Source organism: Halichoerus grypus, chromosome 4, assembly GCF_964656455.1.
Source record: "Halichoerus grypus chromosome 4, mHalGry1.hap1.1, whole genome shotgun sequence".
Taxonomy (NCBI): Eukaryota; Metazoa; Chordata; class Mammalia; order Carnivora; family Phocidae; genus Halichoerus; species Halichoerus grypus.
Genome location: NC_135715.1, coordinates 122752998 through 122779156, shown reverse-complemented (window position 1 = coordinate 122779156; position 26159 = coordinate 122752998). Strand labels below are relative to the sequence as shown.

The window sequence follows — 26159 nt, the reverse complement described above, 5'->3', positions numbered from 1 at the left end:
GTTAATGGGGTTAGTTTGAACTGAATTTACCTTATAAAACTTAAGTCATATAAACCTTTGAATAAAAAATATAAGATTTGAAAATCCAGGAGAATATTTTAGCTTTACATGTCTCTAACAGAGTTTAATAAATTTAAATTTTAAGAAATTTGTGCATAAAAACATTATCTGTGCCTCCCTGTCCCCCGCCTCACACGCCCCACCCTCCAACTACAGGAAAGCAGGGTGCTAAGGGGACAGTGTGGTAGAACATAGGAACAAGAGAACAAGAGGCTAGATTATCAAACATTTGCTTAATGAAGTACTTCACATAAGTTATCTCCTTTATATTATCCACAACCTTATGAATAGATACATCATCATCCTTATTTTACAGGGAAAGAAACTGGCCAAAGTCTTTGCTGTTAACCAGAACTGCTGAGATCTAAACCCAGGATGGCCTGATTCCAAAGTCAGGGCTTCTCACTACTATATATGGCAGAATGGCTTATGATCCCATTTTTGCATTAAACACGTACACATACACACATACAATATGCCTAGAAAGAAGTCTGGAAAAATAAAAACCAAAGTGTTAACAGTTATTTCTGTGGGGTATAACTAAAAGTTTTTTTCTTTTCCTTCTTAAACATTTGTACTTTTTTGAAATCAGAAAAAAAGTACATATTGGCAGATTTTTAGAGTGTTTTAAATTTAAGTAAAAGGTGTATGACTTTGGGCTTAAGGAAACACTATAAAATAAAGGACTTGGAACAGAGAAGGGAAAATGCTTTGAGTGCTATAAGTTCTACGATTTTAAGTTCTTGTTACCCCCTGATATTTTCCCAGTTCATTAAGTGGTTAATGAAACTCCAGATTCTGTAAGAACTCCCTAAACTTCAGCTTTGTGCCTGAGTGAACTGCCTAGTTCAAGGCAGGACCTTGAACTAGCTGCAAGCAGGGGGGCAGGCTCCTGGTGAATGGAGTCAATCAGTTAATGCAAATTTTTAGCACTCTGCTGATGTTCCTTTATCTGAGGCACTCCTGATTTCAGAAGGGACTGATGGGACAGGAAAAGATGCCAACTTGGTCAAATATCAGTAAGGGCACATTTGTCGTCTTGCTCTTGAGGGTGGGTTATCATATTCTGCAACTCCAAAAGTGGTTCCCTACACTGAATCAACTTCTCTTGAATCTGTTTTTATTTCATTCTATCATCTAAATTAGTTTTCTAAATACTGAGGTTGATATTACCCAACTGTGATCCTATCAAAATGTTCATCTGGTCTGCCAATATTAAAATATGTGATAAATTAAACTGCCATCTAGAAATGTTTAATATACCTCAAGTTTCGTGGGAATATCATGAAAATTATCTTCTGAGTTTGAAACTTACATAAACTTTAATGAAATACCTTTACAAGATTTTTTGTTCTCATAATTATAGATCACAGGATATAATTCATGTTAATTGCTCAAACTGGGCAAAGGTTGTGGCTATTTTGCTCACCTTTTTAAGTCAAGTGCCTGCCATACTGCCTCACACATAGCAGATGCTTAATATATGTTGTTGCAACAAACTGTAGAAGTAATAGAGTTGTTTTTTTTTTTTACATTTTTAAAAAAGATTTTTTAAATTTATTATTTATTTATTTGAGAGACAGAGAGAAAGAGCAAGAGCGGGATAGAGGGGCAGAGGAAGAGGGACAAGCAGACTCCCTGCTAAGCAGGGCTACATCCCAGGACCCTGAGATCAAGACCTGAGCTGCAGGCAGACACTTAACTGACTGAGCGACCCAGGCACCCGTAATAGAGTTCTTAATTGTTCTGAATGGTCAGGTATATATAAAATACCAGTTATTACTTTGCTCAAGCAGGTCAACTTATTCTCCTCCATTCTAGGCAGGAAATTCCAGTAGCCTCAATTAGGTTGCATTTTTATTGCCGATAAGGCCTTTAAGGTCATCAAAATACATATGATCTCACTGATATGTGGAATTTAAGAAACAAAACAGAGGATCATAGGGGAAGAGAGGAGAAAACAAAACAAGACGAAATCAGAGAGGGAGACAAACCATAAGAGACTCTTAATCATAGGAAACGAACTGAGGGTTGCTGGAGGGGAGGGGGTGAGGGGAAGGGGTAGTTGGGTGATGGACATTAAGGAGGGCACGTGATGTAATGAGCACTAGGCATTATACAAGATTGATGAATCATGACTTCTACCTCTGAAACTAATAATACATTATATGTTAATTATTTGAATTTAAATAAAAAAATAAGCCATTCCTAGATGAAGGCAATGGAAACCGCAGTTAATATTTTTCGCTACTCTATTTTAGGTAAAAGGTAAAAAATCATCAGGAAAATAAGCTAATATTAGGATTAAAAATAAGCAAAAAGTTCCACGGTATTTTTTGAAGACTATATATTCAGCCCAATTACTTCACACTAATCTTATAAGTTCTGTGTTATAACTGGTCAAGACATGTTATTCAGAACAGTCTATTTTCTTTTGAAGCACTCATTTTAAATGATTCTTAAATTGTTCACTACTCTGGGATTTGGGGGATTAGACAATAAATATGTGCAATTTTGAAATGCTGTTATGTCACTGAATGTAACCTGCTTTTATCAGAACAATTAGAGGCAGCTCCATACTAGAAACAGGCTTATGCTCGCCTTCTTCCCTTCCTCTCTCCAACCCTCTAATCCTAGAAACATTTCCCCAACTTTTATTGACTGTCTACAATGTGTCTATAGGCACTATGCCCACAAATGATTCCATCCCATTCCCTTTCACTTCTTATCTGGAGATGCCAAGTAGCTTGTGTTCTAGGAGCTTTCGCTGGAATGTAAAACACATTTTAAAATACAAGAACTGAATCACCCACCATAACTTCATTTCAGTAGAAAGATGCATTCACAATTTCTAATGACTTAATTATCAACAACCTTCTAGAATGAAATCCATTCATAAGTTTGGGACTGTCTAGTCATACAGTGAACAACAATTAAAAGCAAGTTCATCAGCAAATTAATATATTAATGCGAACAATATTAGTTTTTTTTTTTTTTTAAGATTTTTTATTTATTTATTTGAGAGAGAGAGAGAATGAGAGACAGAGAGCATGAGAGGGAAGAGGGTCAGAGGGAGAAGCAGACTCCCTGCCGAGCAGGGAGCCCGATGCGGGACTCGATCCTGGGACTCCAGGATCATGACCTGAGCCGAAGGCAGTCGCTTAACCAACTGAGCCACCCAGGCGCCCGCGAACAATATTAGTTTTAAAGAAGACACCATACCTTCATCACAATGTTACATAAATATTTGTAGTAAACCACTGTAAAATTCCACACTTCTGAAATTAAAGGTTTTATTTTTCATCTCACACATAAATGGAGGCAAAAATATGTTTGCTAGACACGTATGGCTGTGCAGTGTCTTCAAAACCCTTGTTTTGGGACTGTCCCACAAGGCAGAGAACGCGCCTGCTCACACTCCTCTATGGGGAGGGCGGGCCAGCGAGTGAGGGTCTGTAGGAAGCCACGCGAGGGGGTGGCAGTGGTATAGCGGGGGGCATCTGCAGCGGACCCAGCAGTGGCAGTGGGCACTGTTCCTGGACACGCTCACTCAGAATCAGGTTCTCTGGCCTTCCTAGAGATTCCACCAAGATGATACCAAAAAGCTTTTAGTAAGTTCCTGTGGTGCTTACACAAGCCAGAAAGGATTCCATTTGCAACCAAAAGCCCTGACTGATGTTATCATCAAACCAAGTGTTATGACTGAAAACAAATACAAACAGGCCCTCTGAAAAGAGCCCAAACCTCAGTCTTTAACTCTAGAGCTGTACTTCCAAGTGCAGACTGGATATAACACACTTTGTATTCAACATAATGAAACTCTTTCCCCCGCAAACCAACTCCCAGGTAATCATGACCACCTAGTCACTCAAACTGAAGAACATGGAATCATTTTATTGTTTTCCACCCACCAGTGTGGCAAGCTCCATGATGGCAGCAAAGTCGGCCTCATTCACAGCTGTACCTCCAGAAACTAAGGCAGTACCTGGCCCACGGCAGTCACTTAAAACATACACCTTTTGAATTCATCCCTACTACCACACAGTTCAGGCCTTCATCTTCTCAGTGTCTTTTTGGCTGGATCATCCTTTTAGACTCTCCTAACTTGTTTTCCTGGCTTTGATTTCTCACCCTTTCAGGCTCTCTTTCCTGCTGTCGCTACAGTGATTTTTCAAACCTCTGGATCTGACATCATTCTCGTGATGCTAATGCGTAAGAGATCCACAGAGGATACAATTCAAACATCTTAGTATGCCCAGGCAGCCCTCTGCCACCCGGTTCCTTCTAGTCTGCCCTTTTCCACACAAACCTACACTCTAGGCACTTCTAATTACTTGCAGTTCCCTCACATGCCATGTTGCTTCAGGCTGCCAATGTTATTTGGGGATAGAATCTGTAGAAACAGTCTGGAAACTCTTTCCGAATTACACAAATTCTAGAATGGCATATGCAGGTACCCTGTTACAATATTTATGTTATATACCCATGAAATTGAACACTCCAATATTACATTCACTCTGTATCACTTGGGAATAATTTTGAAAAATGGTCTACTTAAGTCTGTCCCCAATTTCCTTCCGATTTACTGTGTCTGATGTGGGCTAGCTTGCGTTAGTGGGCACTATAGGTAAGCGGTAGCGGAGGGGGCAGTGGAGAGTTTGATGAAGCCACGTGGTAATGTTACTCTCTCCTTTCCCTCTTTCTCCTAGACCTAGGTGGGGTTCTTTCTATTAGTAGTAGGTGCAGGCTACTACCATTACTCTCCTACAAGACAAACTGAATTGAACAGAACCCAAGAGTTATTTCTCTGTTGAAAAGAAAACCAGGCCACAGCCTGAGACTAGAACATAGTCAAATTGTAAAACTTAACTGCTTTGTTTTATTGGAAAAAAAAAAAAAATCTCTGTATTAACAGTGAAGGGAACCATCAACAAAACAAAACGGCAGCCTACTGAAAGTAAGGAGATATCTGCAAGTGATATGTATCTGCTAAGAGGTTAATATGCAAAATATAGAGAGAACATACACAACTCAACTCCAAAAACCTCCCAAATAATCTGATTAAAAATGGGCAGAGAACCTGAATAGACATTTTTCCAAAGAAGACATACAGATGGCCAACAGACATGTGAAAAGATGTTCAACATCACTAGTCATCAGGGAAATGCAAAATAAAACCACAATCAGATATCACCCTCCATCTACCAGAATGGCTAGAATAAAAAAAAAGACAAGAAATAACAAGTGTTGGTGAAGATGTGGAGAAGTAACCCTCATGAACTGTTGGTGGGAATGTAAATTGGTATAGCCATTGTGGAAAACAGGATGGAGGTTCCTCAAAAAATGAATAGAACATACATATGACTCAGTAATTCCACTCCTGGATATTTACCCAAAGAAAATGAAAACACTAATTTGAAAACATATATGTACCCCTATATTTACTGCAGCATTATTTACAATAGTCAAATTATGAAAGTAGCCCAAGTACCCACCGAGAGATGAATGGATAAAGAAAATGTGGTGTATATACATATATATACCAAAGGAATATTACTCAGCCATAAGAAAAAAAGAAGAGAGAGAGCTTAACATTTGTGACAACATGGATGGACCTAGAGAGTATTATGCTAAGTGAAATAAGTCTGAGAAAGACAAATACCATATGATTTCACTTATATGTGGAATCTAAAAAAACAAAACAGAAACAAACAAAAAGCAGAAACAGACCCATAAATTTGAAGAACAAACTGATGGTTGCCAGAGGGGATGGTGGTGGGGGATTGGCAAAATGGGAGAAGGGGAATAGAAAAAAAAAATCACTGCATTAAGAAATTTTATATGCACACGTACATATATGTGTATATAGAGAACCCTCATTAATAGTTCAAAAATTAAGCATAGTCACCAAACTATGACCAACTTCTTGAGGGTAAAGATCGTGTCTTAATTCTGTGTTTATCAACTAGCATTGAGTAGGATGATAAATAATTGATAGCTGATCTTAATCTTAACTCTTTGTTCTTTTCAAGGTAATTCTTATGTAAATTTTAGAAACTGTTTCATTCTATGGAGTCAGATTCCCTCCCCCCCGCTTGATTTGGCTCTTTCTGTATCTTAAAGAGGTTTATTGTACATATATCATGAATCCAATTATTAAAATATTTGCTGATTATCTACTGAGTGCCAGACATTATTAGAGGCTTGGTTGTAATAGTGAGAAGACACAAAGTCCATGTCTTCCAGTGCTTCCAACTGTCTTATAAATACTCATTACAGTACTTATGTGACACCCCCATTGGATCACATGCCCAAAGGCAAGAAGGTGTTAAGAAACTTTTGCGAGGCTGTTCTTAAAGCCAGAAACCTTAAGAGAGGACTCTGATGAGCCCAGCAGTGTTTGATGGAAGAAACATTCACATATCTATAACAACCCAAAGTGTGAAACATTTGTCTTAAAACAAAAAAGATCTAGCTCTCCTTCTACTCATGTATCAAGAGGCAGTAAGTTAGTATTGGGACCACTCAGGTAGAAATTTGAACACGAAATCTCCAGTGGCAGAGATACGCTGCAGTGGGAAATGTATTGCCATATTCTAGAGTTCACTTCAATTCCCACAGCTCAAAAATTGTGAGGGCTGGGAATCAGCCAGTTTGGGATACCACCAACATAATATTCGACATATTCAAGTAAAACGAACATCTTTCCCCTTTGTGTTATGACAATGTCTTCAAATGGTTGCTTAAACCATCCCAATTTAGGAGCATTACATGATCTATTTATTTCACTATTACAACATATTCTTTCACAATGTTTTTAAAACGATTCTTAGGTGATCTTCCTTTACTGAACAGAGGTAATTAACAGATGAACACTCATTAATCATATGTTCATTAACTATTTTTACTATTAGTTTTACTATTTTGAGTTCTGACAGGAAGTTCTGAGTTCCATACAAAAAGTTCTGTATTTCTTTTGCACATCTTAACTCTTCAAGAACTACCATATGTTTACAGATAAAATCTCAGTAGCTCAAATAAATTTCAAACTGCATTTCTCTTTTTCTACCAACTCATTACTTATTTCCAATTTGTGATTTGCTTATTTTAAAAAGTACCTTTCAACTCTTTCACTTATTAGGTAGGCTTTATTATTCTATTAATTGGAGTTATTCTATTAGAAAGTGTGTAAGTCTTTTGGATTCTAAATCCATTGTGAAAACTTCTGGTGACTCTCTATTAGTTTGCTACAATTTCCTTTATAATCCATTGCTCTAATATTTATAAGTCTACTTGTTAACTGATTCTAAGGTCCATTTCTCAGTTAAAAAGAAAAATGGTTTATTTGGGTTTTTATTTTTTGGCAATGAATTCATATTGCAATTACTTAGCACCTTGTTATCCTCTAGGCATTACAGATTGCTTTTTAATGAAATGCATCATAATCTTCTTAGATATGGACTCTGGGCTCCAGAATTCCCAGGTCACTCCATATTTCCTATTATGCACCTAGGATTTTCTACCCCAGGATTTCTACCCCAGGAATCTGGCAAAATAACTACTAATGATTGCTAAGTTTTAGTCTCTACTTGGAAGTGTTACAAGATAAATTTAAAACAAACTCCCTTAAATGAGTAACCATTCTGTTGAACACAAATTTCTATATCTTCATTAATTTTAATTAAATCTTCAATTATGATATGGAGATAATACCATAGCATACTTTTAAAAAAGATTTATTTGAGAGAGAGAGGGAGGGCATGTGTGTGCACATGAGAGTATGTGAGTGGTGAGGGAGGGGCAGAGAGAGGGAGAGAGAGAATCTCATGCAGACTCCCTGCTGAGTGCAGAGCCCACCACAGGGCTCATCTTAGGATCCTGAGAGCATGACCTGAGCCAAAATCAAGAGTTAGCCACTTAACTGACTGAGCCACCCAGGCACCCTAAATATCATAACATACTTTAAATCTTTTTTATTTCTATTTAGTATTGCTTTGACAACCCTTTTAATTAGTACATTTAAAATTTTGCTCTGTTTCTCTTAATGCATTTACAAAATATTCTACTAGTGTCTTGTGAGTTCTTAGCTAGGTAGAGCTCATTCTGTGCTTTAGCTGTCTTGAGTGCTCTTGAATGCTTGAGAATGCTACTTCTTGAATATCATGTCTGTGGAAGTTTCAAGTCCTTTTTTTTTTAAGATTTTATTTGGGGCGACTGGGTGGCTTAGTCGTTAAGCATCTGCCTTTGGCTCAGGTCATGATCCCAGGGTCCTGGGATCGAGCCCCGCATTGGGCTCCCTGCATCGGTCTCCCTGCTCGGTGGGAAGCCTGCTTCTCCCTCTCCCACTCCCCCTGCTTGTGTTCCCTCTCTCGCTGTGTCTCTGTCAAATAAATAAATAAAATCTTTATGTTATTTATTTATTTGAGAGAAAGAGAGAGAGCAAGAGAGAGAGAGAGCACGAGCAGGGGGAGTGACAGAGGGAGAGGCAGACTCCCTGCTGAGCAAGGAGCCTGACACAGGACCCCAGGATCATGACCTGAGCTGAAGGCAGATGCTTAACCAACTAAGCCACCCAGGCACCTGGAAGTCCCAAATCTTAAAAACAGTCACCATGCAAATGGGTCAAATTTCTCCTCACGCTGACCCTCAACAAGAATGTCCTCAAGTTTATTTTATACTCATAATTAGCAGGGTGAAAAGTGGGGTCTAGAAGACTGAGATGGAATCAAGAACTCTCTAATGCTATAAGCCAGCTTCTGATGTTCCAAGAACTCATACCACCTACTAACAGGTAACTGATAGTTTATAACTAGTTTCATTTTTCCTATGTTTGGAAACAAGGACCTCATGTCTTTCAGTTAGATAATAATTAACTAGGAAATAGGGGCGCCTGGGTGGCTCAGGAGGTTAAATGTCCCACTCCTGATTTCGGTTCAGGTCATGATCTCGGGGCTGGGTATGGAGCCTGCTTAAGATTCTCTTTCTCCCTCCCTCCTTCCTCTCTAAACAAACAAACAAAAACAAACAAAGGAAACAGATCCTTTACATTAAAGAGACTTACTCTCTTACCACCAGAAAAACTAGAGCAGTTAGACAAAATTAAACAATATATTATGATTATTCTGCCCAAGACAGGTGTGGATAGCTCTTCATTCTTCCACTAGGCTATTTCAGTAAGTCAAAGGTAGGAAGGCCAATATGTAGAACAGATAATGAAGGTGAACTGCTTTGCCTGCCTGAAGCAGAGGTGGGGAGTCAGAAGGAAAAAAGCTATTCCCATCTACTACATTATTGTCCTTAAGGCGCTCTGAGGAACCTAGTTTGAGAAATCACTAGCCTATAGACAAGGATATCTTAGCAATAATAGAAAGCAATCCTTCTTGGTATCTAACTACTTTTTAAGAGCCTCTTCCAAATTTATTTATTGTCTGTTCACAATCAATCTCAAGAAAAACAAAAACTCTTCTTTTAAATTTATGATTTTTTCTAGGACCAAGGTTCCTTTCTGTGTTTTTATCATGGTATCAGACCCTGGCCAATTCTCTATTGGATGGAAACTGATTCCTTCTTCCTAAGAGAGGACCACTTGATCTCAGGAGTCAGGAAAAGGGAAACCATGACAACATGCTCGTAATGGTAGTTTATTACTGTTTTTGTGGTTATGGCTCTGAAATGCCCCTGAAATGGTATACACCCATAATTTGGACTAAGCAAGGCATAACAAGTAAAGACAGGCCAAAGGATCTCTCTTCATAATTTTTTATATGATCTGAGGGTGATACTGAGGTTAGAGAAAAGAAAGGGCACTTGATTGAAAAATGATGTCCTTCATGTAGGATGCAGTTGCTCCTGACCCATCAGTACCAGGACACGAGCCCTGAGTCACCTTTTTTGAGAGTGAATGGATTTGGGCTGACCCATCCACAATCAACACCCAGTCACCTGTATGACCAACAGAAAGTGCAAATAAGATGGCCACAGAAGGGCAGGACTGGGTACCTCATGGAATGCGGGAAAGATCTAAGGCTTACAGTCTGACCCATACACTCCCTCTGTGACATTTTACCTGAAAAAAAAATAGCCATACTCTCAGAATGTGCTTTACGATTTTAGTCTTTAAAATACCATGAGTAATTAGGACAGCAAAGTCTTGGTTTCCATTGGCAGTTAGCAAGTTTATAGTAAAATGTATAAACAGCCACTGTCATGAATATTTTTGGTCTCATTATGGGCTCTATTCATTCTCACCCTTATTTTCTTAATTCTTCATTCCACTTTTCCCCATGCTATTCTATCATATTTTGGACTCCTATAATGGCTGTATAAATGAATTCCAGGAAAAGGTAAGATATAAATAAATAATACTCCGACCAGTTTCCTAAAGAGAAAATTATGTATTTAATGCAGAGCAAAAACATTAAAGGAACAGGAAATACTAGTCCTTTTCAGAATTCAAGTAACTTTCATAGGGACTGGAGGTAAACACATTTTAGAAGATGTTAAATATTCTTTGACAAAAGCATTTTGTGTTAGTGCTTTGAATCTATGAATAAAAGATCCAGAAGACCATATGGGAAGGGGAAGTTCAAAAAGGTAGTACTAGAAAAAATGAAACAAACAGTTCCCTCTGGTATCCCCATAAATTATACAGGAAGCATGATTTCTGTTTAAGCCCAGCCCACAACAGGTGTTCTGACCAGTAAAAGTAGAAATCAGAATAGAGGGTTTTCTAACATTTCGGTTGACATTTGAAAGAGTGAAAGCAAGTGAGATGAAAACAGTAAAATGGCAAAATACAACATCAGGCTCTCTTTCCTAAGTATTTTGCCATAACTTAGGGTGCTAGTTAGTTAGGCAAAGGGTCAGCCTTGGAATAGATGGGCTACTGCAAATTGTTTGCATCCATGGTCTAATAACTGCTATTGTCTCCCTCACTTCTATTCTTCCAAAAGCCCTCTGAAGGTAAAAACAAAACAAAACAAATGAAAAACATTTTTAAAGATTTAAAATAAGAAAAAGAGCACACACAAATATACTCTTTCTAGAAATGTGTAAAACAATTTAAATCATATATATACATATATTTATTTATTTATTTATTTATTTATTTAGAGAGCATGTACACAGAGTGAGCAAGAACATGAGCTGGGGGGAGAGGCAGAAGGAGAGGGAGAAGCAGGCTCCCTGCTCAGCAGGGAGCCCAATGTGGGGCTTGATCACAGGACCCTGGGATAATGACACGAGCCAAAGGCAGATGCTTAACTGACTGAGCCACCCAGCCACCCATAAATCTTATATATTTTTTAAAAGAGCTGGCACCGGTAGGGAGTAGGGAAAGGGTCCTGTTTTTCTACTTGCTCTGCATGAGATTGAGCAGAGTGAACATGGGACTAAACTGCAGAGATCTGTAGTAAAATACACTGGCTGGCATCCAAACCCCTTAAAATTTGTCATTATAAATAGCTTTGTTTATGATGTATACAATTTCATTTTTTTACTTTAAAAGATATGTTTAATATGTTTTGAAAAGCCTATGTAAAAATTTACTCAAAAGCAATTTTATCATAAGCTCCAATTTTTTTATTAAACATATACTCCCTTGATTATTTATCCTATTTAGACATTCAAAAGCAAATGATTTATTCACATAAAATTCTTTATACTCATATAAAGATGCTATCACATTTGGCATATGTCTGAAGAACACTATTCACTTTCTTTCTTTCTTTCTTTTTTTTTAAAGATTTTATTTTATTTATTTGACAGAGAGAGAGACAGCTAGAGAGAGAACACAAGCAGGCGGAGTGGGAGAGGGAGAAGCAGGCTCCTGGCTGAGCAGGGAGCCCGATGCGGGGCTCGATCCCAGGACCCTGGGATCATGACCTGAGCCGAAGGCAGACGCTTAACGACTGAGCCACCCAGGCGCCCCTCACTTTCTTTCCATTGATCACCCAATGTAAAGATTTATTTTTAAAATTTTTATAAACAGTAAAGTTTCTTTAATTTCTGAAAAAAAATTCGTTTTCATTGTGTGAAAAGAACAAACATGTTTCTTAAGTTTCTGCTTTGCTTTTTGAAAAAAATGATGTTTCTCACTGTAACAGCATTTTCAGTTCTTAATTCACAGACAAGCACCATAAATAGCTGTTTTAGTGCTGAAGGAGGAATGAATTCACACGTGAGATAAGAGTACAGAGCCAGGATCATCAATAACTGTTCTGGAAAAAAAAATGGACACAAGGATACAGTCAACATTTGGCATAACATATGTAATGTGTCTATGTAGTAAAACTTAGGAAAGTGGTTCTAGAACGCTTTAAAATCTTCTGAAAGCTCTCGTGGATCCCTAATTTGTCACACATCCCCTACCCTAACCTTGTTTCCTTCTCTTCTCTGTTTATCCCCCACACACAAGTGTGAAGGGTTTCCAAACTACCAAACAGGGGAATGAAAAAAAAAAAGCCTATCAGAACAAATGAAAAGGAATGACAATCATGATAATGGATGGTCAGGGTAAAGTCTCTTACAACAGCATTCTGGATACAGAATGGGTGATCCATAAACACTGTTCAGTGGTTGAACAGGTACCTTCCACGGCAAACAGACAGGGCAAGTATTTGGGCAAGACTGTGTTAATTCTTAGCTTTAATGGCCAGCATTTTTCTTTTGAGAGATATGAATGAAAAGAACAAAAATGGGTTGCAACCCCATGAAGAAGGGGTTGATCAGCTTTATCTCCCTTTCACTTCCTCCTCCCATTCATTGCCATAACGAGCCAACATCATTGATGGAAAAGGCAGCATGAAGTGTGTGGAGCACTCCATATAGATTCACAGTCTATGCAATTTAAATAGTCTTTATTCAAACTATTGAAGAGAACATCCACCACTCAGATTTTAAGAAATAGAACCATCCTAATTTTATAAAAATGAAACAAATTTTAACCATAATTTCAGTCAGAAAATAAAGAGCTGAATCACTTAGCACTTAATAAACTTTTTGTTATACAATATTTAAAACACACACGTATATAGTAAAAAAGAAAACAGTATAATAAATCCCTTATGTATTCATTACCCAGCTTCAAAAAAAGGAACATGTAGTCACATTTCATCTATACCTTCACCTACTATTTTCTCCGAATTACTAGATTATTTTGAAGCAAGTCTCAGACATCTTATCACTTCAGTAATAAATACCTGAGATGTACCTATAAATACAGATACTTTAAAAAGACCACATTCACAATAACATTATCCCACCTAAAATATTAAAAGTAAAATTCTTTTTTTAAAAAAAGATTTTATTTATTTATTTGAGAGAGGGAGAGAGAGAGAGAGAGAAGCAGGCTTCCTGCTGAGCAGGGAGCCTGACGTGGGGCTCGATCCCAGTACCGTGGGATCATGACCTGAGCCGAAGACAGATGCTTAACCGAATGGGGCACCCAGGCTCTCCTAAAAGTAAAATTCTTAATATCAACAAATATCTAGTCAGTATTCAAATTCCCTGTTTTGATTTCAAAAACAGTTGGTTTGTCTGAATCTAACCAAATCAAGGTCCACCCGTTATATTTCGTTGCTAGGTCTCTAAACATCTCTTCCTAATGCCTAGTTTCATTCTCCCTCTCTCTTAATTTTTTTTCTCCTGTTTGAAATTATTTCATTTGCCCAACAGACTGGATCTGACGGACGGCATCAGCACACTGTCCTTTAACATGTTCCCTTGGCTTCGTATTTCCTATGACTAGGTATTTATATTTAGATGACTAGCAATTCTGGGGCAAGAATACATCACAAGTGACATCATGTACTCCCACTGCGTCACATCAGGATAATATAATTTCTGACTGTCTCCCATTTTGTAATATTAACATAAGATAGATCGATGGGTTCAGATGCTGTTGATGATTACTGATCTAGATATATTAATTATTTCATTAGCGGGTGCAAAGTTCACCCAAGTTTTAACTTCTAGATTTATGTACTACTTCTGTCAGTCATATAATTTCTACCTTTGTATTTATGTTCATAGAAATACAATACTGTTTCACTCACTATTTTCAAGTAAGTTTTTACTGGGAAGTATTTTATTAATGCCACTGAGAAAACAGATAGAGATCTGTCCTTTGTCCTTCCTAAGCACCTAGGTTCTTGTATCATGGTTGATAATTTCACTTGAATTTTCTCTGTGGCTCAAATAGCCCCACTGATACTGTAACTAAAGGTGGGGGTAGATCAACCGTTAATTGACTTGCTCTGAAGCAGAGACGACACATCACAGGATCCTAGAATAACTGGCTGTTATTTATTCTTTTCCAATAAAAAAAAAAAGTTAAAAGAAACACACACATATACCCTAAAGACATTCCTCCTTGGATTATAAAAGTCTATTAATGCAAACCAAATGTTATATCTAAACTATGTAACAGTGGTTAAAATGTATAATTATTTAATATAAAAATTTTTTAGCTGTGAAAATCTGTAGCCTACAGGCTTTTTTCCTCCTCAGCTTTAGAGTGTTTTTCCCCCTATTTAATAGTGGAGTAACACGACAGGAGAATAGAAAAATCCATGCACCAAACAGATTAGACTGATTTGTTATTAAATAGATTGTGAAGCCTCAGGGAGGATAGCCATAATAACAATTCAGTCACTACAAAGTCTGGCAAACTCGTCGGCTGCCTCCCCTCCCCACCCTGGCAGACACGCCATGTTCAGTTTTAGGACAAGCTGATTAACTGCTGAAATGCACTAATGGATGGCACTCACTTTTCTATTTCCTTTTCCATACATCATTGGTTTAGACCTAGATATAGTAGTAGTTCTCGGAAGGGTTAAAGAAACATCTCATTACTTTCATCAGTCTTTCTGCTCCATGGTCCTTAACCTGCCAAATGGTAATGAGAATGTGAACTTAATACTAACCTCCTTTTATTTCATCACGGAGATTAAAATGAAGATGGAGATTAGATGAAGAAATGGTAAACTTTTCCACCTGAAATAATCAACTTCAGAAAGTACATTAGTGGGAATATGTTTTTCAAGATTGTTTTCTAGAATCTTTAAATTAATATCTACATGACTTCTTTTAACGTGTCTGTGATCAACCAAGAATATAAATGGTAACCATAGCAGTTTCCATAAAGGAGAGACAAAACAGTAGTAGTAGAGATGGGGCTGGTGGCTAGGGGTTTTATAATTGTCCTTGTATGTTAAGCACCATTTTATATAGGCTGTGTCTATTTGGAGTGTAGAGTGGATGTGAGTGGGATGCTTAAGTCTTCTTAAACCATTTATTGACACCCCAGTGGAAAAACCAATAGAATAACACTATCTTTAGGGGACAATATCATCCTAATAATAAATTCAGGTGTACAGTAATAATTAAAACCAAAGCAAACTAAAACACGAAACACCAAAAAGGAAACACTGTTGAACAGTAAAGAAGATAATGGGTATAAAACATCTATTAGCACAGGTGTCTGTTACGGAATACGTGCTCAATGGCTATTGTTCTCTTCCCTATAATATAAAGTATTTTAACCTAAGGAACTGAGAATCAAAGACACCCAGGTAGAGCCTCCTGGGATAGAGCTAGGACAATGTAATCTGATCAACATGGAACTCTTCACAAAATTAAAAATAATAAAATATAAACATACATTTTATGCTGTTACTAAGCATATTTGTCATATTGTTAGTTATACAAAACGGTCCCTTCTGCTAGACTGGAAATTTCCAGGCTTTTACATCTTTGTATCTCTACAATAAAGTAAAGGTATACATATTTACTGAGTGAGTTTAGAGAAGACATCATAAATATTTGCAAAAAAATATCTGTGTAAATGCAAAGTCATGAAATGATATCTGGAAATAGAAAGTAATGTTAGTATCATCTGGGCTCTTACCCTCCCTCAACTGCAGATGTGGATAATGAGGTATCTATTATTATATATCATATAGAGGCTGTATCTTCTATGTACTTGTAATGATACTAAAGGACTTGTATTCTAAAAATAGATTAATATAGTGTACTTTCAGTGCTATGATATACTAAGACCTGTACTATTTTAACATATACATCCCAGAGTTATTTCAGTGCAAAAAAAACTAATGATAGAACCAAAGACAATAAGCCAAATCACTCATTAGAAAAGCGGGCAAAGAGGGGGGAGCCTGGGGGTCTCGGTTGGTTAAGTGTCTAACTCTTGATTTCGACCCAGGTCATGATCTCAGAGTTGTGGGATCGAGCCCCCCACTGGGCTGCACGCTCAGCGTGGAGTCTGCTTGTCCCTCTCCCTCTGCTCCTCTCCCTGCTCTTGCTCTCAAATAAAGAAATAAAGTCTTAAAAAAAAAGAAAAGTGGGCAAAGAATATGAATAGGAAACTCAAATGGATCATAAAGACATGAAAATACTCAATCCCATTAGTCATCAAGAAAATGCAAAGTAAAATGAGATAACATCAGATTGGTACAATTTAAAGAGCCTACCTAATCTTAAATGTTGTCCAAGAAAAAAAAGAGTGAGAGTGAGAGAAAGAAAGACAAAGAGGAGAGACAGACACACATACACCCTGGAACTTTAACACATACTGCTTGAGAGTGTACAAGTGTTGAGATACCTCAGAAAGCAATTCAGGAAGATCTAGAAAAATTGAAAATGTACATTTATTATGACCCAAATATTCTACTTATAATGATGTATTTTCCATAATCTTATATGTGTAAACCAAGAGATAGGTTCAAAAATGTTCAGGGCGCCTGGGTGGCTCAGTTGGTTAAGCGACTGCCTTCGGCTCAGGTCATGATCCTGGAGTCCCTGGATCGAGTCCCGCGTCGGGCTCCCTGCTCGGCAGGGAGTCTGCTTCTCCCTCTGACCCTCCCCCCTCTCATGTGCTCTCTCTCATTCTCTCTCTCTCAAGTAAATAAATAAAATCTTTAAAAAAAAAAAAAATGTTCAGTGTTGCATTATTTATAGTATTGAAAAGTGGAAGGAAAATGTTCTTCAATAAGGAAATGGCCATACAGTTGATCATTCCATGAAATATCTATATAACAGCAGTTAAAAACATAAACTAGATCTACACATACCAACATGGATAGATTCTAAATACTGAGTAGAAAAATACTTAGTGCACAATGATACACACACTATACCATATTGTGTAAGTTAAAAAAGAAACACAAAATATTGGTCAAGGATGTATAATGATATAAAAGCACACAAAGTAAACTGGAAGACTATATACTTGTGGTTAGCTATCGGGAAGAGAGAATGGGGGCAAAGAGGGCTTGAATTGTAAAGAAATTTTAAATAAAAAGCCAATATGATGAATTATCAACAATTTTCAGTTCTGGGATGTGAGTACTTGAGTTTTTGTTGTACTATTCTCTGTGCTTCTTAGTACTTCTAACATTTCTTAAGATGAAGATTTAAGAGAATGCAGATAAAACCCAAAGGACAGTAAATACAAGATACATGATTAAAGTAATTGTTAATTCCCATGAAGCAGTAAAGGTAAACTATTTTTCAGAAAGCATCTTGAAATATACTATGTGGCCTATTTAAATTACTTTATAATCTATCAATACATACATATAGTTCAAAAAGCCTAATGACTAAGAGCGGGGGCTGGTAATATAATTCCTGTATTGACTGAATAATTTATCACAGCTTCATATTTTGAGAATAGTACTTATAGAATGTGAACTATGAAAAATTACAGAAAATGAAATAATGTTATTTTAATTAAAATGGTGCTTTAAAAGACAATTAAATAATGGCACGATACATATATTTTAGAAGCATGGGCCTCTGAATTTTAAAAAGTATTTTCCTCTTCATTAATTAGAAAATTAATATAGTTGGGCTGCCTCCGTATTAAACCAAATACATTAAAATAGTCTCAAGATAATGTGAAACTTTGATGCAAACTATAAACTTGATCTCTTTTTGTGGTTCCTTCTCACCTTATCACCCGCTTAACATTTTTAAATATTCAATTTAAAAAACAGGTAATTCATTTTGAAATATTTATTTACTATGATTAAAACATTTTGTTGTAAAATGTTCTAGGTCCATAAAAGACTATTGCTTATGAAAACTACTTGGCTTAAAATCCACATTCTACATGGTAACATTCTTAGGTTAAAATAGGTTAGCTTAATGGAATTTTGGTTGAATTACCTTGGGCTCACATGCCCTGCAGAAGACCTAGCTTATACAAGTTTAATTCAAATCAGCAGAGATAGTTGCCACGTGGATTTGTATGTCCCAGATGAAATTGGCTTGTGACTGGAATGGCAATGAGAAGCGGTAATTAAAATGCCTTCTGGAAGAACTGTGCTTAAGTAAACTGCTTGAGATAAATGACTTCGGTAGAGCTGCAGGTCTCATTTATGTATCTTTCAGATGCCGTACTCTTTACTGGGTTTACAATAGGAGTTGCATCATAAAAATTCAGTGTTATGAAATTTGCTCATAAGAGCATCCATTTAATAAATATTCACTGCACAGATCCCCAAGAGAGTTTCTGATAGTTAGATTCAAATATCAAATAGTTTATTCTTCATTTGGTCTGAATTAGAAATGAAATCAGAGCACTTTTATTTGTTTGACCATTAAGAGAGACACTAGTGACTGAAGACAATACTTAGGAATGGAAATTGGGTGAACTATATTCTGATGAGTATTATAGGACTCCCAAATAGCTTTACCTACTACGCACTAAAGTAACTTAACACAGACAACTAGCTCAGCAGTAGACAGGGATTTACCATAACAGAAAGCAGAGGAGAAAGGAAGAAGGCAAGTTCTTGTGAGGGAGTAGGAGGGTAGGTGGAGAGGCTAAGGAAAACTTCTATCACTCCCTGTGCCTCTCTCTGACCCCCAAACTAAGAATGCCTAAAGCAAACCCCTTGGGACCTTCCCCTCTTAACACCTAGAGACATAGTAGTATTATTTACAATAGTTAAAAAGTAGAAACAACCCTAATGTCTATTAGCTGGCAAATGAATAAACAAAATGTGGTATATCCATACAATGGAATAATTATTTGGAAACAAAAAGGGATTTAGTACTGATACAACATGGGTGTTACAAACATGGGTGAACCTTGAAAATCATCATGCTCAGTGAAAGAAACCAAGTCACAAAAGGCCATATATTGCCTGATACCGTATATAGGAAATGTCCAATGGGCAAATCCACAGAGACAGAAAGTAGATGAACAGTTCTCAGGGATCATGGGGAGGGGAGAATTGGAAAGGGGTGCTAATAGGTAGAAGGCTTCTTTATAGGGTGATAAAAATGCTCTAAAATGGAACAGTAGTAAGAGTTGAACAAACTCTGTGAATACACTAAAAATATGAATTGTACGTTTTAAAAGTATGCATTTTATGGTATGTGAAATATATCTCAATAAAACTATTATTTTAAAAACTCAGGTTTTGCTGGTGAGAGCTCTGGAGGCCAAAGGGACAGAACTTTATATCAAGCATCTTCCTAGTGGTACATTAAATAAGCAATAAACTGTCAAGGCACAAACATTCAATCTTTTCAAAGACTCTTCATTTTTAAAGAATGTATCATTTGAGGAGGTTTACTTCACAATGACTTAAAAATATTCACTGAAGAAAAGACTTGAACCATGAAAAAGCCTTTTCTGCTACTGTCAGCCTAAAACACTTTTAGAATTTTTAATAGTATCAATGGAAGCCTGATGGGCACTAGCAGATGACCCCATAAAGTGTAAAAAAATATCTGAATGGCAGTGGAGAATCAAATCTTTTCATTAAAAAATAACACAGTTCTTTTCTTAAGTGGCGATAAGAAGACTATTTGTCAAGATTGTATGACCTTTTTGAAACCATAAAGAACTCTATTTTAGCAGGGCTTTAAACTAACTGAAAGGGAGAGATAATCTTGGGAAGAGTGTGAAGTTATTTAATTTCAATATTGTCACCCATTCTCCCCCTCATTCAGTTGATATGGACAGGATTTTTCTCAGTCTAGAGTAACTTCCTAACATCAGTAGTAGTCAGTTAAAGGACAGACAATGTGAAGGGACCAACTGTTTCCAAATGGGGTCAGCAAAGTTTAAGACACTGTATAAAAATCAAAATGAAAACTTAAAACTGTACTTTGATTCCAAAAGTTGCCATTAATGTTTCCTACAATTATTAAAAGGTCCATTTTTTAAGAACCTTTTTTTTTTTGACTTCAATATAAATGAAAACTTAAGTGTTCCATTTTAATAAGTGAACAAACTATGATTTACAAGATAAAATTAGTGGAACCAACTTATGTACCCTAAAGAAAGAAACTTTTTCTTTCACCGTCTACAACTTGTCGAGAAGTAACTTTGTTTCTGGACAATGAATGGCAAGATTCCAAGTCTGCAATCAGGGATAGTTTTGGAATTCTGTACAGTAAAATCTCAGAAAGTTTCTTGAAGTCAAAGCTGATCATATTTTCATTTACTGACTTTTCAATTCCAACTCCATTTTCTTCTCCTTGCACAGTTTTGTTACCCAACAAGTTGAACCACTTGTGCAATTTCTCTGCTTACATGAAACACGAAGCATAGGCCACACCTTGGATACTTGAAGGCTGAATCTGCCTTGGAGTATTTCCCCTGGCCAAGTCTTCCTCCCACGCTGTGCCGCCTGCCACTGGAAGGCTGTAATGATCTCTAACCGCTGCTGAATTAGCAGCCCTAGGTCACTGGTTCAGCCTTAAGGCTTTTTTTTTTTTTTTTTTTTTTTAAAGATTTTATTTATTTATTTGAGAGAGAGAGAGAGAAAGCACAGAGGGAGAGTGTGAGGCAGAAGCAGGCTCCCCGCTGAGCACAGAGCCCCATGCAGGGCTCAATCCCAGGACCCCGGGATCATGACCTGAGCTGAAGGCAGACGCTTAACTGACTGAGCCACCCAGGCGCCCCTCAGCCTCAAGTTTTTTGTCCCATTGGGAATTCCTCAGGCAAGTGGGAGCCATTAAAAGTTAGGCCTGACATGTCAAAGTGGGATTTTAGGAACAAGACACAAGGTTAGCCAGGGGGAATGACCTCAAACTTAAAAAAAATAAATTGAAGAGAATGAAATGCAGCAAACACTTAAAAGTGGTTGCCTCTTTTTTGGGGTTAGTGGAAATGTTCTTTGTGGTGGTGGTTATACAACCACATGCCAAAAATCTCAAAAATCATAAAACTGTATGTTACAAAGGGTGAATTTTACTCTAAGTAAATTACACTTCAATAAGCGTGACTTGAAAATAAAATGGTTGTCTCTGAATGGTAGAATTATGGGTTTTACTCTATACTTTTTTGAATTTTACAAGTTGTCTGAAATGAGCATTATTTAACTCCACAGTCAGTAAAAAAAACAAAATAAAACCAAAACCCCAAAACAGAGGAAGAATACTGCTCTGGCCACCCCTGCCCCTTCCTTTGTCCTTGGGAGCGGAGGTGGGCAGGGGAAATCCTGGGGTGAGGAGCTGGGCCCCTCACTGTGGGCTACCGGGACCTTTTACTGTCATCTTATCCAGTGAAATCTAACCTAGACTAATGTCAGAAAGAAACCCCATTGATGATGCTGCGAGGAGAAAAAGAATAAATTCCATGCTCATCAAAATTTGAATTTGAAGGTTGTTGCTTAGCCCATGGGAGGCAAGAGGTTGAAAGAGCAAACTTCCCTCTGAGTTAACTGTGCTGAGATTCTCCTGAGATGAGCTGTACACACCTCAGCATCCCATGAGGGCCATGTCCCTTGTTAGGGCACACACACCAGGTAGCTGCACAGTGACCTGTAACACAGGACACCCGTTGTTACCCATGACTGTAAAAAGCGTGGCAGACAGAAATTGTCACCGTGGCATGCTGCCTGATTGGAGGACCTGAAATTAACCCATCCATCTGATGATATGCTAAATATCATCTTTGAGTCAAACTAGACTGTCAGATTTAGCCTCCTGGAGAATTACTTCCAGGTAAGGTGCTATTCTATCTATTTATAGTGCATTTAGCAGTATAAGAAAGTAACCTATGAGCCTGATTTCATATAGAGAGAGACGACCAAGGATGCTGTTTGCCACATCACAAAGTGGTCTCTCAGTGGCGACTCACAGGAGAAAGCACTCAAGTCTTGGCCCCAGGAATGGCAGATTATCCTGAGCAACTTGGTTTGGTTTTATCCAACAGACATTTTGAATGTAATTCATTCGTGTTTCTCTCTTTAGGATGGGTACTAGGTCACTTAGAGCCAAAGTGGCTCCCTACTTTTAGCAAATGCAGGGAATGTTAGCAACATACATGTTTATACTATTTTACCTTGGTTTCATCTTATTTTTCTAATCATTATCTTCCATGTGCTCTCATTTCCTCGCTCCATTTTTGAGTTTTGTATTTTTAAAAGATGTTTCAAAAACTTTTGGAATGAGGCAAAATATTAAATATATAAATATTAAAAATATTAAATATATACTATACTCAAAACAAATGAAGAAAAGTGGTGTCTTCTCTATCAACTGATCCCATAGCCCACTTTAAATGAAGTGAATATTAAATATATAAAGAACTATACTGTAGTCATTATAAATGGAGAAAAGCTGTAGTTTCCTTATTAAGTATTTCCATAGCCTACCTTCAATGAGGGGAAATATTAAATACATAGGTAGTAACTACAGTATACTTGGCACAAAGCAGACAGGCTGTAACTTCTCTATTAACTAATCTCATAACTCACTTTCAGGCTTTTTGAAGTCACAATGATTATTTTTGGCTTAACATTATCATCTTAGGATATAAGCACCATCAATTCCAGATTAAGGATCATTATATGTTGATATTGCTTGGGTTATTTGGAGTAAATAAAGCAAATGAGAAATTGTATCAGAAATGGGGTTATTAACCTTGTTTAGAACTAGATTTCCAAGGAGGCATTAATAAAGAAACTAAGCAATTAATCATTAAGATTTTAAAATGATTTTTAATGATTTCTGTTTTTTAAGTTCGCAACAAGGCATACCACAAATAAACTGCCAATGGCAGTTCACTTTTCAGGGCACTGTTCCTAAATAAAAATAAGGAGAGGCTCAGTGTCTCCACCTAGAAAATGAGAACATCTCATGGCAAGGGTTAAAAACTCATCACTGGTACTACAAGTGTGAGGGAACCAAGCTGCTCAGTTTCAGAGCCACTCCTTCGGGAGAGGGCTCCATGGTGTATCACTCAGCACAAGAATCCTTTACTAAGTAAGACCTCACGCCACTGCCGCCTCCTTACTCACAGGGTAAGGCCAATAACAGCAAATGCTTTGAACAACAGAAAAAGTAAAGAAAAATATACTTTTCATTTCCCTTTGCGTTATTATAACACCATCTTTGGACTAGGAAACCTAAGAAAATCTTACAGGTCACCTTACCAACTCTGGCGCAGGATCTAAATAAAACAATATGAAAGATAACTAGTTATCAAATCCCCTGTTTTGCTGGCTAAACTCAATTCATGTAAGAACGACCTGAATCCAAAGGAAGCTTCATGGCCATAAGCAGTGGTCCCACTTTTAATTTCCTTTGAGCACATCAGCAATGGCTGACAAGAAAGAGGCCTTGGGTCTGAGGGCTAATTTCTGTTTTTCTTTATCTTTATATTCTTGTTCTGAGAGTGACAGTTGGTGGAGACTGGAAGACACAGAGGGGTCTCTCAAGTGACAAAAACCTATGCCCCCTTCACTGACATTGCTTTCTAACGGGCTCCTTGCTAGTGTGGAAAGCGGGTGGTCACAGAGCACAGTAAGTGTGTCAATGGTCTTCTTGCGGCCCACCGAAAAGCACACTGAAAGAGGGTAGATATGAGAAAGGACGGGCAGCAACCCACAGGTGCCAAGTAGATAACCTCATGGTGGAGCACCCTTACTTGATAAGCTTAAAACACATGAGGCTTTGCTGAGGTTCATGATTCGTCCAATGAGCATGCATCTGGATGCCTGCCTGCTGAGCACCAGGCACTGTCCCAGGGCTGTGGGGGTGGGGTGGGCCTTACCACCTCATAGAGAGTTGACAAAGGCACAAACAGCTATGAGCTCAGATGAAGAGAGATCATCTTCACAGAGAAACTTGGGGAAGGCTGTAAGGAAGGGTTAGCATTATGTTGGGGGCATCAAGAATACATGAGAATCCAATGTGAGATGTGAGTAGGACAATCAAAATGGATCATTTATGATTCTAATCAGTGCTCACTGAATGTCAAAACCAGCCTTTCTCATAACCCTAAGATTCCATAATAGATTTCCTGGCCTGCTGCCTGGTCTCTTTTCATTCTGACCTATGCACTACACTACCAGGACAACTACCTCCAAAAACAACTTTCCTTTTTTTTTTTTTCTTAAGATTTTATTTATTTATTTGACAGAGACACAGCGAGAGAGGGAACACAAGCAGGGGGAGTGGGAGCGGGAGAAGCAGGCTTCCCGCGGAACAGGGAGCCTGATGTGGGGCTCAATCCCAGGACCCCGGGATCATGACCGGAGCCGAAGGCAGATGCTTAACGAATGAGCCACCCAGGCGCCCCCCAAAACAACTTTCAACAGGTCTCCTTTAAGACCTAATGAAGGTTACTTATCATCACCTTGGTTCCCAGTTCTCCAATCAGATGCCAGCTTTACCCTTCCAACCTCATAAGTCATTAGGCCCTTTTAGGACACATCCTTGGTGCTCCAATACAAACACAGTGGGGAATCCTATATACCTCTGTGCATGCTTTCCCCCTTTCTCTGGTCAACCCAACTTCCCCTTCTGCAGAATCCATTCATTCACCCAAAAGTCACTGATGGAGCCCAGTGACATGCCACACACCACACTAGGCACTGAGATCAAGAGACAAAACACCAAAATCACTCAGAGTAAATATTATAACATGTATTTTTACTAACATTTTAAACAAACCTATGGAATTAGCTAATTCAACTATGTAACCTTAAAATTATTTAATATTTTAAAACTTACGGTACAGAAAATAATCTAAGAGCCATGCACATATCAACCACCCTCCTCATTTAGACAAACGTTACTATTGTGTCATGTTTGCTCTAGATGTCAAATTTTAAATAACATGTTATAGATTTGGCTAAGGTCTAATTTCTGATAGCTTCCTCCTCCCTTCCTTCCTAGAGGTACCACTATCTTAAACTGGTGTCATTCCAAAATATTTTTTATACTTTTACTACACATACATACATCCATGAACAATATAGAACACTGCTTAAATATTATATAGTGCTGCTGCATACACTTTTAATATGTTCATAGTGATATCCTCCTACATCTATTCTTCTACAATTTGTGGTTTTCACTCAGAAGTCTGTTTTGCAAAGATGTTCATGTTCATACATGTAATTACTTCATTTTAACTTCATTTTAACTGTTACAACTTTTTCAGTAATATATTGGTTTTCAATTTATTATGTGAATACACTAAATTATTTCATCTAGTAATTATTTTGTATGGTAGTTTTACAGAGTTCTAGAAAAACTCAAGGTCAACTGAAGACATTTTTAAAAGCTACTTAAATGTTATCATTTAGAAATATTTCTTAGTTAAAAAAAATCAATATCAGGTTTTCAAAGTCAATTAGCTTTGCCAAATAATTAGTAATTAACTGTGAAAAACATCCATTAACTGTGTCTACATATGAGAAATCAAACTTTTAAAGGTAGCGTACAGAAACTTACCAATGCCATATAAAACACTTCAAGCACAGGACTGAAGGATAATCAATATTGCAAGAGGCTTCCCAAATTAGAATAAATTGACAGTTTGGGTGTCCAATTCAGAAAGGCAAGTTAATAATGACAACACTAAGAGAATCATTTGCTGCATGCAGGACAACTTAATAAGGCACGGAACTTGAAGGCATGTAAAAAGATAGAGCCGTTGGCCCTGTACCTGGTGCTGGCGATACTTGGGGATTCTGCTCCAAGCCTACATCTCTCTAGCTGACTGGCAACAATCTGCCTTTCCACTTCCAGTTCTCGGGTGAGTCGTTGAAACTGAAGCTCCTGTGATTCAAGGAAATAAAAGGCATATAAGGCGCCAAGACAGATAT

At 37.5% G+C, this 26159-nt stretch overlaps 1 protein-coding gene across 12 annotated transcripts in view; it reads right to left on the bottom strand.

Moving 5' to 3' along the window:
• Nucleotides 1-26159, bottom strand: part of PKP4 (plakophilin 4) — a 231383-nt gene that overhangs the window by 77454 nt on the left and 127770 nt on the right. For 11 of the 12 annotated variants that reach the window (XM_078070824.1, XM_078070823.1, XM_078070828.1 and 8 more), the window contains one exon: nucleotides 26000-26112. The exons of the other annotated variant lie outside the window; for it this stretch is intronic. In XM_078070824.1, coding sequence (XP_077926950.1) covers nucleotides 26000-26112 — 113 coding nt within the window. The remainder of the gene's footprint in view (nucleotides 1-25999; nucleotides 26113-26159) is intronic. 12 annotated transcript variants of the gene reach the window in all.